Source organism: Antrostomus carolinensis, unplaced genomic scaffold, assembly GCF_000700745.2.
Source record: "Antrostomus carolinensis isolate BGI_N321 unplaced genomic scaffold, ASM70074v2 scaffold13026, whole genome shotgun sequence".
Classification (NCBI taxonomy): domain Eukaryota; kingdom Metazoa; phylum Chordata; class Aves; order Caprimulgiformes; family Caprimulgidae; genus Antrostomus; species Antrostomus carolinensis.
In genome coordinates, this window is record NW_010319891.1 from 142424 (window position 1) to 157987 (window position 15564).

General features: G+C 44.8%; 1 protein-coding gene across 1 annotated transcript in view; it reads right to left on the bottom strand.

Moving 5' to 3' along the window:
* Positions 1–15564, bottom strand: part of LOC104526080 (NT-3 growth factor receptor) — a gene marked incomplete at its 5' end in the record, with an annotated part of 97228 nt that overhangs the window by 35259 nt on the left and 46405 nt on the right. The window contains 2 exons of the mRNA XM_010169430.1: positions 2260–2432; positions 6462–6592. Of these exons, the coding sequence (XP_010167732.1) occupies positions 2260–2432; positions 6462–6592 (304 nt within the window). The remainder of the gene's footprint in view (positions 1–2259; positions 2433–6461; positions 6593–15564) is intronic.

Below are 15564 nucleotides of genomic sequence, written 5' to 3' on the forward strand. Positions count from 1 at the left end.
GTATAAGCTCCTTTGTCCCAAAAGGCAGCTTCCTTTGGGATGCAGAGGGATTTCACTGCCTATCACACACCAACATGCGGAGAAGGGAGCTCGTAGCTGCTGGCCCCACAGCCACATGAGAAGGAAAAGCTGGCAGCTAAATGCAGCTGCATATGTGAGGCTGCAGTCCTGGGGACCACATATCTGGAAAGTTTATTTTCTTCATAAAGGCCAAAGGCAATACAACAATGAGTTTTCTTCTCCAGTGCCATCAGGACAGGCCCTGGCCTCCCAGGGCATGAGAGTTTCTCAGACATGTCCGAGGGTAGGGCTGGGATGTGGGGGGTGTGTGGGTTCAGCGTGATACCAGCCTTAGGAACACACCATTGTGCAAAGCAATTCCACAAGGCATTGGCAGTGGGCTTGAGAGACACCTCTGAGACAATGCAAGAGCCTGTTTTGGACTATACTGCTTGGGAGGTCAATTAGAGCGGAGAGGGAGACCATGCCTCAGCTGTAATGTCTGCTTCCTCTAAGGACAATAAGGTTACTGGCTCTGCCAGAAAAAAAGATGGGTCAATTTTCTGCTCTTCCTTGTGAAACACTTCAAGAATGTGGTCTCTTATGCTCTATTTTAGATTGCCTTCCTCCAGTCACAAGGCTGAGGCACTGTCCTTAACACTGCATCTCCAACCTGCGCCAAACCACTGATTCAGGCTGTAGGCAGAGTTTGATCTGGTGCTGCTGGAAGGTTGCTGAGACCCTGCAAGACAGGGTACCACAAGAGAGGGTCCCAGGGTAACAAAGTCTGCTCCCCTTTGAACATGGGTCTGAGGAGTTCTGCAAAGCTGATGTAGCATCAGCCTTCACTTGTCCTACTTTGTCAAGGATATCATCTATCCAGAGCCTGAGACAGGGACTAAGCTATAAAATCGTATTCAATCTACCCACAATTATGCCAAAATGAGGACGGAAACCAATGAAGGGATGTCCCTAGCTCAGCCACTGTCTTGCAAGTGCCCCAAGGTTGCTGCAGACAGGTTGGCACTGCTTGGTAGATGAAAGAATAAACCTTCTAGGGCCTTCCCCATAGCTCTCCTAGTGTAGATGATTTCTTAGAAATTAAAACCTCAAGGAAGGACCTGTGTTTTCTGGTCAGAAACTGACTGTGATAGTGGAAAAACAATCACTGAGTGTATCCCAACCCCAGATCTAGACCTGCTGTGCTCAAGCTTCTTGTTCCTGCTGCAATCATGTTCACACTTAGCAGTCAAAACATGAAAATATCAAGGGTCCAATTTTCTAAATACTGGGAAATAAAACTACTAATTATTTCAAGAGGTAAGTACCACTCCACTTGCACGCAGGTTTCAGAGCATAATTTCTGTATCGTGGGAGAACAGCACCACAAACATCCTCCCACTGTTGCTCCCTGTCCCTCACTGCTGGCAGATTCAGGGCACACAAATGATCTGCCTCACGCTGATGAAATGGTTCAGTGATGATTCGGGGGAAAACTCCAGCAATTTGCATCTCTCTAGAGGCGGGGAAGGCAATTATGGCACTTTGTCAGGCCTTGCCTCGCTCTGTGAGTAGTGTGGTGCCACAGGTTAGGGTATTTTGTATCTCAGTCAGCATCTCTGTCTGATGAGGCTTAGGGAACAAGGACCAGAGGTGGACTCCACAGGCACTGCCTGAGGCCCCTCCAACATTTTTCAGGTCTTTTCTGAATATAGAAATGAGAACTAGAGATCAGTAAATGACCAGGATGCCAATCAGACCAAGGACTGCAGCAAGTCTCTCAAAGGAATATTTTGGTTCTGGTGCTATTGAACCAGGAACTGGGTGACATAGGGAGTGATAGCTAGTGGCCGTCCTGCTTCAGCAGGGCATGGTTTTTCTGGGTGGATGGGATTTGGAGCTGCTGACAGCCATGGCTTCACATCCTTCTATGCCCACAGGGCAGATAGAGATTGCACCCGTGTTTCCTGCAGCTTCAAATGTGCTGGGGACGGAGAGGAAAAGCCTAGTTTCCATAGCTCACAGGGACCATCCCTAAGACTACCTAAGAGGAAATGCTGGGGTAGTGTTAATAAAGCATCAAATCTGATGAGGACCATCATCTCCTACAAGCTGTCCTTGGAAAAATTGACTCCCATTACCCAGCCCACCAGCATCCACATGGTAGTGGTGTCACTGGTGCACCACATATCTATAACAAGGCACACTGAGTCTGCAGAGAGGCTGTACAACATCTCCCATGCTTTCCTTCACATGTACCTCAGGAATTTGTTCAGGTCGCCATGCTTCATGTACTCAAAGACCATGATGAGTGGGTCACCATCACCACACACGCCGTAAAACTTGACGATGTGCTCATGCTGCAGGTTGGTGAGCAGCTCTGCCTCCCTCTGGAAATCCTTGCGAGCTGCCAAGGTGGGGTCTTTCAGCGCCTGAAAGAAGGGGCAGAGATACACACAGGGTGGGCTCAGGTGGGGGTGAAGCCAGAATAAACAGGTCACAGCATTGCAGAGGAGCTGATGAGGAAGATACGCAAAAGAAAACACTGCCACCAGCACAGTTGCACTGGGAGGGCTGGTGGTAGGTGCCGGTGACACCACCTCAGCATTTTGTTCATGTAGTTACCAGCCCAGCAGGTTCCCCAACTCATTTCCCAGGCAGCAGCAAACACACCTCAGAGGGTAATAGCTTCCAATTATTCCCAGCTTGGGCAGGATTTGTACTGGTGACCTAGGGGCAAATGGTTTCATATCTCATTATTATTAAATTCCTGAGGCAGCCAGTCCTTGCTATCTGTCTTTTATTTTGAAATAGCTGACTACACTGCCTTTATTCAGAAGACAGATTTGCCTGGCTGTGCAGTTATTGCGTGGATTTTTCAAACCTCCTCTGAAGAAGGACACTGTCAAGTCTTTTCTCATAATTTTAAAAATCATGTTTTTAATCCCTGCTGTTTATAACAGCTCCCCTGGCAGATGGATGTTGAAATCAGTATCCTTATTGAGAATATCTCATCTTCCACATTGCCATCGCAGGGTAGCTCACAGGCTCCAGGCTGTGTGGACCAGCCTGACGTCATGGGGTTGCTGTGAAGACATTACTGTGGGTGCAGCTGGTGATTGGGGAGAGTTTTCCAGGGATGGAGTCTGGCTTGTCCATGCATTATTGTGCAGTTGCATCAGAGAGCTAGTTTGAAAGCAGTGTGTTGTCATCACAGGGTATCAAGGGTGGGCACTTAGTAAAAAAGTTGAAGTCCATAACGTTTGACAAGATGTGATGGTCACAAGAATCAGCATGGTCTTTGCAAACATTTAAGGAAATGAAGAGGCAATTCTGGTTTTGAGTTGCTGGGTCTCAGCTATATTCCCCTCTTCCTCCACATGCCAGGACTGTTCAGTACCAGTTCTGGGTCTAATCATGCAGCCTAACACGAGTCAAACAGGCTTCAAGCCAACTTGTTCCAGTTACCCCCAGTTTCAATCTGATGTGCACCAGGACCCTCTTTGCGGCGGGGTACATTAGGTAGCTCTCCCATCACTTACACACAAATCCACCTGTCCTCTTTTCCCCATGGCTCAAATCTCCTCAGGCTGACAGGAGAAGTGGCACCAGGAGGTGCAGGCTCCAATTTATGAGCAAAAAGGGATGTGAAGCATCAGAAAGCTGTGCACAGAGGAAGGGCCCGAGCACACTCCTAATGCCCCTCCGGTTGGTCTGTGGCACTGCTGGCTGCAATGCCATACACAGCAAAGGATGGACTCCTCCAGAGTAGCTGCTTTTCCCCTTGGAGCAGATCTCCTGCAAGGTTTTTACCCAAGCCTTAGAACATTGCCTCATCTTCTTCTTCTGCCCCCAAACTGCTAGTCACATGGCACAATTTTATTTTAATACTATGTCCTCTGGGATAGCTTGACTAGAGATATTTAGATGGATGTTCGTTACACTGTGCAGATGGCAAAGCATCCATCCTTATCTCAGGCACCCAATTACTTTTAGTCATTTAATAACTTCATAATGTTGATGCTACCTTATTTTTCTTGTGGAAAACAGTCCCCTCCCCATCTCTCTTTTCTCCCTCTTTTCCTGTAGTTGCATGTAATATTTCAAGCTGCAGTGAGTTTGGCTTTTCTCTCTTTCACACACAATCGTTTCTACAAGGTGTTAGGACTGTAACTTTGTAAATATCACACATACAAAAAAAACCATTATTAAAAAAAACAAACAACACATTACTAAGGTTGCATAGCCAACCATTTAGAAATAAGGGAAACAGGAGCTGGAAGTGGTGGAACAGGGAAAGACAACCATGAATGGAGGAAGAGAAAGGATGTCTCATCAAAACCACTGAAATATCTCTCCAAGGAAGGTTTGAGGCAGACTGTATTTGCGCCTCCATCACATGATTCCTACGTGATATCTGGCAAGTCACTCAGCATCTGCAGGTTGTAGCCATTGTCACGAAGTGTCAGTTGTTCCAATATTACCTGGGAAACACCATCCCATGTGGCATTATGGCTGGGTTGTCTGCAGGACTGGAAAGGCAGGTCAGTAACTCCATCCTCCAGCTAAGTAGATCCTTTCAGCTCAGTTTCCCTGTTTCTCCATCTACCCTTTGCAAAATGGGGATGATACAACCCCAGCACCTTGCTGGAAGGCTGTGAAAACAAGTGCACTCACATGTAGGGAGCTCTCAGACACAGGAGTGATCATCACAATGGAGCAGTCCACAGAGAAATGAAAAATCTGTGTTCAGAGAGCAAGCCCTGAATACCAGCCCCTCCAGCATTTCTACTACTTGACTTTGTAACCTCAACATTCTTTTGCTGAACACAGTTTTTGTGCATTTCTTAGGATGTTTTTAGAAGCAAGCAGAATAAAATAGGAAGCTTGTCTATACCATCACATCAAAATTCAGCTTATCTGCAGGGCTGCAACCTTTAGCTTCACTGAAAATCTGAGTCCATTTAATGGAGTAACACAGTCACTTTCTTTGGCCTTGGTATAGAGTCCCAGCAGAGGCAGATACTGGGCTGTGGACTCATCTGCCCTAACCAGTGCGTCCTGACACTGCCCTGAGCTGCAGTGAGAGGGGAGATAGTTCTCAGGCTCAGTCAGACGCATAAGATCTTCAGAAAATGCAGCCAAATCTCAACTTAATATGTAAAGCCTTTTTTTCTTTCTTTTTTTTTTTTTTTTTTTTTGCTCCCCAAGAGTTTGAATGTAGCCCAAATTAGAAGGATTTTTCCCTGCCTCTCCCCATCCCGAGCTGGCAAGAAGCCAGATTTCAAGGCCCTGCTCCAAAGCTGGATCTGTATGATCTTGCAGGATGAAAGGCACTCTGGAGATGTAAGCTCATAGTAGCAATTAACAGCAACAAATTTTGAAGTTGTTTCTGCCTACATGCAAATGAAACTCAGTAGAGACTTGAGAGACAGGATCGGATAAGGGATGGCTGACACTGATAAGCAGGTACCAGCCATATAATCAGGTAATTAATCATATGGGTAGCTGTGCTACTTCGGCTTTAACCAGTCTTCGAGGTGAAAGGTGTGATCTTGCAGTTCATGGCTGGAGCATAAGGGGATAAATGAGCTTAAAAGAAGGCTTGAACTGCCAATGATTAAAACAAATCTCAAGTAACTGGATGCCTCCAGCATCTTGGAGAGAGTGCTGGAATGTTTCTTCCTGTATAGCATCAGTTCAAATGTAGGTCTTCTTCCAAGAAGTTAGGAGGCATCAATTAACTCCCAGGGATTAGACTATGTGTCTCTGCCAACTGATGCCACTTGAGAGGAGAGCACACTTCTGCACTGAGCGGTCTCCTCTGCTCAGAGCCACACTGATGGGGCACAGCTCACATAAGAACCCTCACAAGGACGCAAATGGCACAGCACAAGCCAAGCTGAACTTGCTTCTTCAAGTTTTTTGCTCAGAATCACCAAAACTGGAGTAATCTGTGGCTAGGCAAGCAGGAGCTGAGTGGAGCCGAGCTGGGCTGTTTCGCCCATCTTGCAGCAAATTGATCCCAGCAAATTGGTTTGTCATGCTTAGCTTTTAAGTGCTCATTCTTGCCGAGGCTTTTTTTTGTTTGTTTGTTTCAGCTTCTGTACAAAGAGATAAAATCCAGAAAAAGAAGGGCCCCACTGGCCCATGGAGGGAAGGTGGAGTCCACATTGAACTGCTGCAGCTGCATTGGAGCTTACAGCTTCCAGACCAGCTTCTCCTCCCCGTCTGTCTCCTGGCTGCATCAGCAGAAAAAAAAGAGAGGCTTTGGCATTGGTGAGAATAGATGACCTTGAAGCGAAACACTGAAACTTTGTGTGACTAAGTGGATTTACCACAATCTTCAGCATCAGATAAATCTCCGCCCCTGGCCCCCAGCCCTCCTCCCCTGCTTCCCTTTCCCACAGAGACTCATCCAGCCCCTGCCGTACTCTCTGCCATTCACCCTCGGGATTTACCTTCACTGCCACCAGCATTTTGTCATTGGTGGGGCTGAGGTTGTAACACTCGGCCAAGAACACCTTTCCAAAAGCACCTTCTCCCAGCTCCCTCTTCAAAACGATGTCTCTCCTCTTAATATGCTGGACATCTGTTGGAATGAGGGGAGGAAGAGGGAAAGGGTTGAGGGAAGAATGAATCAGGGTTAATTCAGGGATTGGAAAACAACTTATTCAATTTTCTAGCAAGCTCAAAGGGTCTGAAATTGTTTTGCAAAAATAGCTACAGGGATTTTTTTTACCCACGCACGGAACGCAGCCATCTCTGGGATAGAGCTAGTCTCATGCAAAACATCTGCAAGGAAAGTACTTGAAGTTTATCACGTTTTCATTACAAGCTCACGCCAAGCTCGTCCTCAGAGAGAGGAACCTTTAGGGCAAAATCTGTTACAAAGACCTCCTAATTCACCTCCTGTGAGGCATAGCAAAGGTTGCATATTTCCTATGCCAGGCCAGACGAGATTAGAAGGTCCCGCTGAGTTTTGCATTTCAGTCGGGATCAGTTTAAACCCAAACTCAGACAGATTTTTGAGGCTGAACCTTGGCAAGCCAAAGCATTCCCAAAGGAAGGAGGACTACTGATCCCCATGCAGCTTAGGGCATGAGCAGGAGCTGGTTGGACATAGCGAGCACTGCCTCTCAACAAGACCCTGACACTGCAGCCATCTCCTGCGCAACTGTTCCCTCAGAAACAAGGTCTTCCCAGGATAAAATCACCAGCACAATGGACAAACTCAACCCATTAGTTTCAATGATCCTTTCCACTGGCATTTAGGACAGTGAGGACTGACAGAGAATAGCAACTGAGGTTTCAAGAAGAACAAAAGAGCAATAGCTATTCATTTAACAAAGGTGTAGAGGCCTATGGAGATTGGTCTGATCAGCTACCAGGGTCATTCATAAAGGCTAGATCTAACCAGGTTCTAGGCACCTACAAGGATAAATAAGTGACTAGCAGGATCTCCACAAATGCTGGGTCACAACTAAATGTCACTGGTTGCTGGGAGAGCTTGGGGGTCTCCATACTCTCTTTTGGGGATGACACTGGGGCACAGCTAATTGCTGCCAAAGCTCTAGGCACCTTTCAGCCATCACAGCACCCATACAGCTCCTCTGGCAATATGAAGAGGCTTTTTTTTAAATGCCTGGAATGAGCTGTAGAAGCAGCTAGAGATGAATAACCACCATAGCACTGTCTGGATGCACAGTACCCAAAATGTCATCTCTCTAAACTGCCCTTCACTGGACCTTACTGCCTCCCTTGAGATCTGTGGTAGCACAGACCAGCCCTAGCTTCAGCCTGATGGTCACAGTGGGGCAGTGAGAGCTACACACTCCTCTCCAGTGCCTGGTGAGCAAAAGCTGATGCATTAGGGGTCTCCTCAAACAGAGACATTAGATGGGAGAATGCCTTCTTCCTACTCCTACCCTGGGGCATTCCTAACTTGGCCCTGCACCTGTCTGCTCACAAACTGGACTGCTTTAGAGTCTTTCCATCTCTTCCATGTGCCACAGGAAGTGTATGAGTATGCACCCCTAAGCTCAGATGCATTTCCCTTGGGGCACTGGAGGTGGAGGTAACTAACACCTGGTTTCAAACTGGCTGCAGGGAAGCTTTACTAATGGCAATCACAATCTGTCACCAGCTCCTGTCACCAAGGTGCCCAAGTAGTCACCTGCATTGACCGAAGGGAACATATGCTCCACAACAACATATGCACCACTTAATGCATCAAAAAGCCAGTGAATCGGAAGACTAACATCCTAACGGCTTTCATACAATTAAGCTTTTTAATTCGGAGCTCACAGGTGGGTTTAAGGAGCTGCCATCTCTGGCCCTTTTGCTTGTTTGGGAAGATGGATGCTGTGAGATTGCATAAGCAACAGCCCTTGTAATGAACAATGCCTCTGTAGAGAATTCCCATTGACCTTTTCGTTAATTGTTCAATAGATTGAAAACTGTTAGTTACCAATATTAATAATATTAGTAACACTAAGGCACAGCCAAAATGACTTTGGTTTTAAATCTGCAGTGACAGCCAGGGAGAACAAATCACATGCGGACTTGCCTTCTCCACCTGGTTTAGTTGAGTGTTTAAGGAGTACCTTGAGAAATCTGAAATATTATGTGTTGAAATGTTAAGTGATACACTTGGGTGAGGAAAGTCCTAATCTAAGAAAAGCTCAAATGGTACCAATTTACTTAATAGAGTAGAGGAAAAGGGTTTTTTTCCCTCTTTCTCTTGGCAAGCATTTCTATAGCACTCATCACCACAGTACCTAGGATTTGCTGTATTTACAAACCATGTATTTGCATTCTTGGTCCCCTGAATAGCAGCAGTCAAGAAGGCTGTGGGGAAATGATCTTGTATTAAGAGGAGCCCAAGGACACTTTAAAAAACTCAGAATCCCAACAGAGATGTAGCAACTGCAATCTGATGGTGCCGTTTGACGTGAGATAAAGTTAAAAAGTGTCTCACAATAACCAGTTATATTATTTGAGATTATTTACACTTCTGATGAGTAAGTGGTAACATCATGAGAACTGAAACAAACCTCTCTTTCTGAACTCCGCAGTGTCTTGCCCAAAATTTTCAGCTCCCAATTCTTCCTCCCAACAACATCTTAATAAATCATCAGACATTTCTGAGAGTTGGCATCCAGACTGTGTAATTATGTCTACATTATTAAAATAATATCCCATCTGTCTTCAAGACCAGATTTTACAGCAAGTTGTTAGGGTCACCTGAGAAGCTTCAAGGAAAATTTATACGAAGAATTTAAGGAGATATTGTGACAGGCAGAGTTGAACTGAAGGAGGAACAATCCTTTTGAAGTAGTGGACTCACATAGCACTGCTGGATTTGAAGTAAACTTGGATGGTTATTAAAAAAAAAGGTTCATGAAGTTAAGTATTTTGACAGCAACTGGACAATCTTAATGTAGAGTCAGAAAAATACTTTTGCTGATCACAATTTCTCTCAACCTTAAACAGCCATAAATTTTGCTTCATAACATTTTAGGCACAAATAGAATAATAAGTGAGTTATAATAATAAATTGCTTTTTCACATGCTATAGGCATAAAATACTGAAGTTTACATCTAATTCTTCCATTCATGGTGAGATCAGCTCTATGATTAATTCTACATTACTATTAAATATAAACATAACGCAATGACAAAGCGCCCTGGCACTGTGCGAATGGCTGTGTTATTGTGCTAACCTTGCATCTCTTTGCTCATCTGTCCTGGTTGTAACTCATAAGGAAGGCCAAGTAGCCATGAAAGATGCTGTGCTGCAAGGGCACCTGGGAGGTTCATCTGCATAAATCTGTTTACCTCCTCCTGCAGAAAGCTGAGCCCTGTCTGATAAACAGCTGGTGTTTATTTGTTTTAGGCAGGCAGTGGTGTGCTAATCTGTCTCGGCTGTGTTGCAGTCAGCCCTGCCAACAAGGTGTATGCAAACTGTCTTCCTGTAAGTGCCACTCTTTTTTTTTTTCCTCCCTGCCTTGTACCATTAACTTATAAACAAGCCAGCAAGACAATTCAAAAGAAGAATCTATGCAGGAGCCACAGTAAGACCTGACAGGAAAATAACCAGACTTGACAGCATGATAGGAAGTCATTCAAGGCCGTGCTGTATCTACAGGAAGGATGTGAGCACACAACACTGAAGTAATTCCAGTTCTAAATGAAACATCTTGCAGTCCTTGTTTTGGGATTACTATGTTGCTGCATGACACAGAAAGAGAGTTGGGCAGATTCCCCACCTTCCTTCTTGTCCATCAAGATTTAACACATGGAGAACGTGTTTCAAACTTTTGCTTTCACTGTTGTTCTGAATAACACATGAACTACTTCAGAAAACACTCAACCTTCAGCTGGTGGAAAATGCCTTATGACTTCAGTTCAGTGATGGTAGCATGTGAGTAAGCAAGAGTACTACCAAGAGGATAAGTCTGGAACACTGCATTCACCTTTACAAATTGCCTCCAGAGCAGAAAGCTTTCCTTTTCCTTGGAAGAGTCAAGGCAGAAGGTTTTCAGCTTTGGATCTGTGACAGGATCTTACCTAACCTCCTCTGAACCCTACGCAGGATAGCTGTCTTGATCTGTGCTTAACATGCACTCAGTCAGAAAAGTGGCTGTCTAAAACCAGCAACTTCTTCCTCCCTGTATTTGCTCCCATGTGTCCCTTAGTCGTGTCTGCTCCTCTTCTCCACCCAAACATGTACTAGGTTGCTAACCTGGTGAACCCAGCACAGCCATGGGATATAGGGGAAGAAGAAAAGGGAACAAGATTAATTCTGCTTTTCTCATACATAAATCTACTATGTCCTGATGGGTCAATTCTGCACTGGCTCCTGGGATGGAGCCTGGAAAAGCCAGAAGTTTTTAGTTTAAATAACTTATTCAATCACTCTTCGCCCATCTTTTATGCTCATATTGCTGAATCTCTCGCTTGTGACAATGTCAAGGCAAAAAGACCCCAACCCAACTTCCAAATCCTGGGTAGAGCATACAGAGCTGGTACCAGACTGTGTGTGATGAAAACACCCTTTTTCTAATAACCGTCACATTTCAATCACATGAGCAGAAATTGGGAAGCTGCATGGGTACATTTCATGAATTTAATTTTCCAATTATTGTCTCATTTCCAAATCAGTCCTGGGGGTCAGGTGAGGAAGAGGTGGGTTCAATAACACTGCAAATTTTGCATTTCAGATTCCCATCACATCAGCATGCTGAAAACCATGGTTTGATAATACTCTTGAAGCCTGGATGCATATGATAAAGTGTTTGGACACAGATAACTACAGTGGGAGGTAAATGGACAAATCAAACTTGAAAGTAAACTACAAGCAGTGCCAGTACTTAAGTTACAGCAAAATGCAAAACCACTTCTTAAGCTGGATCATTTACACCAGGTCTGAAATTAATTCCTCACATCTCCTCCTTCAAACCCACGAACAGTGATCTCTCTGGTTGCTGTATTTCTAGTGGGTTTCCTGTCCTTGGACTCTTAATTCGTGAATAACATGTAGCTCGCAGGTGAAACAGAGCAAACCTATGTAAATTTTTCCTTTTACTCTTGCCACTCTCTTTATCAGCAGCTTTCTCTTACAGCCTAGAAAAGACCAATATCAATTCTCTACCAGTTTCTTTTTTCCTCTACACATGTGGCCCTGCTTTCCCTAGAGGTATGTCCTTTCCTGCACCAGCTTTGTTACTTCATGCTATTTCTTCTCTCTTTTTCTTCTTCTCTATTTTCTTGCCCTCTTTGCTGTTCAATCCCTGTTTTAAACCTGACATCTTTTAGATGTGTTTCTAGGGTATCCTGGTTTGAGTCTGATCCTGGGCTCTTTGTGGCAATGGCCTTGATTTTCATAAGCTTCTAAAGCCTCATTTGCATCAACAGCACTTTATAAATTACAACAACAATGACATTTTTCAGTAGTGGCTGAGTCATTTGCTGTAACAACTAATTTATGCCAAAGATTTTTCTCTTTTTTCTTTATACATACTTTGTCCCCAAAAAGGTAGCAAAGTTCTCCGTTAGTCAATATGATTCATTCACTTCTTTCTTGACTCACTGCTAAAATAATTCTTATGAATAAACCCTGCATAGCTTCCCTGCTCTGCGACAATTAAAATAAAATCAACAAAGCTTACAATTTACACTGGAAATCTTGTAATTAAGACATGCAACTACCAAACAGAGTGGCTTGCATGTCAGGAAGTCAATTGCAATCTAGATGTCAACCAAACATGTTGATGAGTTACCCGATGTACCTGATCAGAGCAAAGTGTACAGATCAGGTAGGTCTAGATCAAAAAGCCTTGCTGCTGGAGGGCTGATAAGTCATTCTCTCACAGACCTGTCTCACAGTGAGAGAAGATAATGCATAGGCTAGCTGCACAGAGTCTGAGCCCCCTCCTGGCCTGGTGCAAATCCATCAAAGTCAACGAAGGATATTGATTTCAATCCCAGGCTGCTGTGAAGTACACGTAAACAAAGGCAGAATCAGTCCCATATAATTTAAAAAAATTGAGACATAAACAGGCTGTTTGTTATCTCTGTGTGAACTCTGAGTAGATAGCCTTCTACTTCTGGTGGCTTCTCTCTCAGCTCTGACATGAGCCACCTCTGGGAAAAGGTCCAGATACACACTTCAGCAGCTCCATGCCATGCCCACATGCTGGTTATTTGGCAAGCTCCTCTGTTAAGGCACCCTTCAAGGACTCAACTTCAAAAGCATCATGATTATAAACACCAGGCAGTTCTGACAGTCCTTTCAAGGAGACTCCAAATCATGGAGGTTTATGTAAAGCATATCTGAATCTCTGAGAACTCCATGGAGATAGTCCTTGGCTGAGCCACTTGAGCTCCAACACATCGGTGCACGAAGGTCCTTCCTACCTCTTTCTCTGCAGACCATGTGGACAAGACCACCTTGCTCAGACCTTTCTCTTCACTTTGGGGACAGTATTTCAATCTTACTAATTTCACATGACAACTCTAATAGCCATTTGTGTGTGTACACACAGAAAAATATAGAGAGAAACTTTCTCACATCTTCCATCCATCTCCCCTTTGGCCTTGATGGAAACAACCTGAAAAGCAAAGGATGCTCCTCCTTTCATTGTGTTACCCATCTCTTTGCATCCCTTCTCAGGCTTTTCAGTCTCCAGCAAACCAACACACATCATTGATTTCACAACCTCTTTTCATACTGTTTTTCATGTCTTATTTCTTACCAAGATGCTGGCAACATGTTTCTAGGCAGCCCCTGATGCCTGTCTATATATTAAGTAATCAAACATTAACAATTATACTCCTTCATAAAGACCTTAAAAGACAATAACTTTATGTTTCTGCAGTTCTTTGTATTTCCTTACCTTTTCCTTCATTCCTTGGGAGTAGTTGCAAAGCATGAGTGCGGGTCACAGATGCAAAGGAGGCATTATTGTCCAGCTGACCCAGCAGACCGGGAGCTAATGCAGTACATGCTGCTAAATGGACCTTGGTAAAAAATAGCAGCATGTACTTGACGCATTTAGCTGGACAAAAAAAAAATATCCAGGAATACCAATCTGTACCAGAAGCTGAAGTTCAGTGTAATCAAGCTCAAGAAAACAGAACAGAAAAGCAACTTCTGCAAGCCAGATGTACAAAGCTTTGAAAATACCTTACATCCACCACTTCCAAGCATTCCAGCAACGAGGACATCATCATCATCAACATCATCAGCTCCTCTGGCTTTTGCTGTTGCAATAGCAGGTGAAGAGGAAGCCCTGATCCAAAGGGCTGCTTCTCACTCACCAGCTAACTCCAGCCAGCCTGGATTCAAGGGAGGGCCTTGTTTCTGGAAAACAGCCCTTGAAGTCCACAGAGTGATTTGATTAACAGCATGGAGTGACTGGATTAGCACCTGTTGAGTTGCCACACCTCCGCTGCAGCACCAGCTCCGCTATCAGCTGCCAACAACAGTCTACATGTCCAGTACTCTTGGAACTAAAGGTAAGTGTAAAGGGACTGTGTGTGTGTAAAGGAGTCGACAGAAAGGCAAAGCACAATCAGCCCTTCAAGCAACAACTCATCAGATGCAAGTCCAGATCCTGACAGACTCCCTCACTACACCACGCTGAAAAGCATTTGGAAGCAGGTAACGTTACCTGGTGTGACAAAACTATACAGCTTAAACCCAAACTTTTGTGTTCTTCATGAAAAGAAAAATCTTAAAAATAATAATGTTAGAATGTGCTTGGCACCACCCTACAAAGCAAAAACTTCTGTCTCAGCTTAAACCACCTGACACTCCTATTAAAAAAAAACAAATGTGATTTCAAGCTTTTCTCACCCATTTCAGTCCCATAAATCTGAGTGCTAACCACTTAGTAATTTCTTTATGGAGAGAGCAATATAAAATGTCCCATGGCTACTAGGTGCTGAGCAGTCTAAGCTGGGTTGCCCAACACCACTTAGTCCTGCAGAAGCACAGCCATCCTGAAGAGATCCCAAAGCAAGGGAGCTACAACAAGAGGAAGGCTTCTGTGCATCAGCCCCAGCAAATGTTTGACAATGACTACAGCAACAAAGAAAGGAGCCTCCAGCACCTCTGGGCCTTGAACAGCAGTGGGCTCTTGCCTTTAAGACAGTATCCATCTCCTCCACTTTCTGCAGATTTGTGACTTACTGAAATGACTCAAGCAAGAGCCTGTCATATCAACAGGCCCCTTCCTTGATCCAACAGGGTAAATTCCTCCACCTATGCTGTTGTCAACTGTTAAAATGTCCTTTAATATGGAAACCTGGAAAACTTCCCAAAACAAATCTAATGCTCCCAAGGCTCCCTGCAGCCATCTTGGTTGGGGTTAGGGAGCAGGCATGCATCTATAAGCAAGTTCCCAGCGTGCCCCAACCCAGTCTCTGCATCTGCTCAATCTGCTTGTGCCCAAGGCATGTGCCAAGATCCCCTCGAGTTCGGAAAGACACCTCGGTCCCCCTTGCTGTCACCTTGACAAAGCCTGGATACAGGTTCACCACATGCCTGCCCATGCCTCTGCATGCACCAACTCCTCCTCAGCTGGCTCCCAGGGGGACACGAAACACTGCTGATGGGACTAAAACCTTATTAACATTTCCAGACAAAAAAACTTAAAAACCAACCAATGATTCCTATCATCTCCCACATCTTCTCAAATAATTTCTGGCTGACACTAGGCTGCAAAGCCAAGCTGTCTCTCCAGCTTTAGCAATCTGTCTCCTTAGACATCCAGCACCAACTTCACATCCTGGGGGTACACTTGGGCTCTGCTTTTTGTGTAGGGTTAACTACACAACTGGGCTCTTCCCAGGAGGAAGACTAAGCCCAGCAGGAGATAGATAGAAGAGGGAGTGGGCTGCAGAGGTCTTTACATTGGGTGAAATGCCCAAGAGCCCCATGGCAATGTATCATAAAAGGGACCTTACACAAAGCAATATCCTCACCAACTCGCTGGTAGCCTTCAGCAGCTCTTGGAAAGGGGAATTGAGATTCTTGGCAGGGTGGGAGGAAAAGGG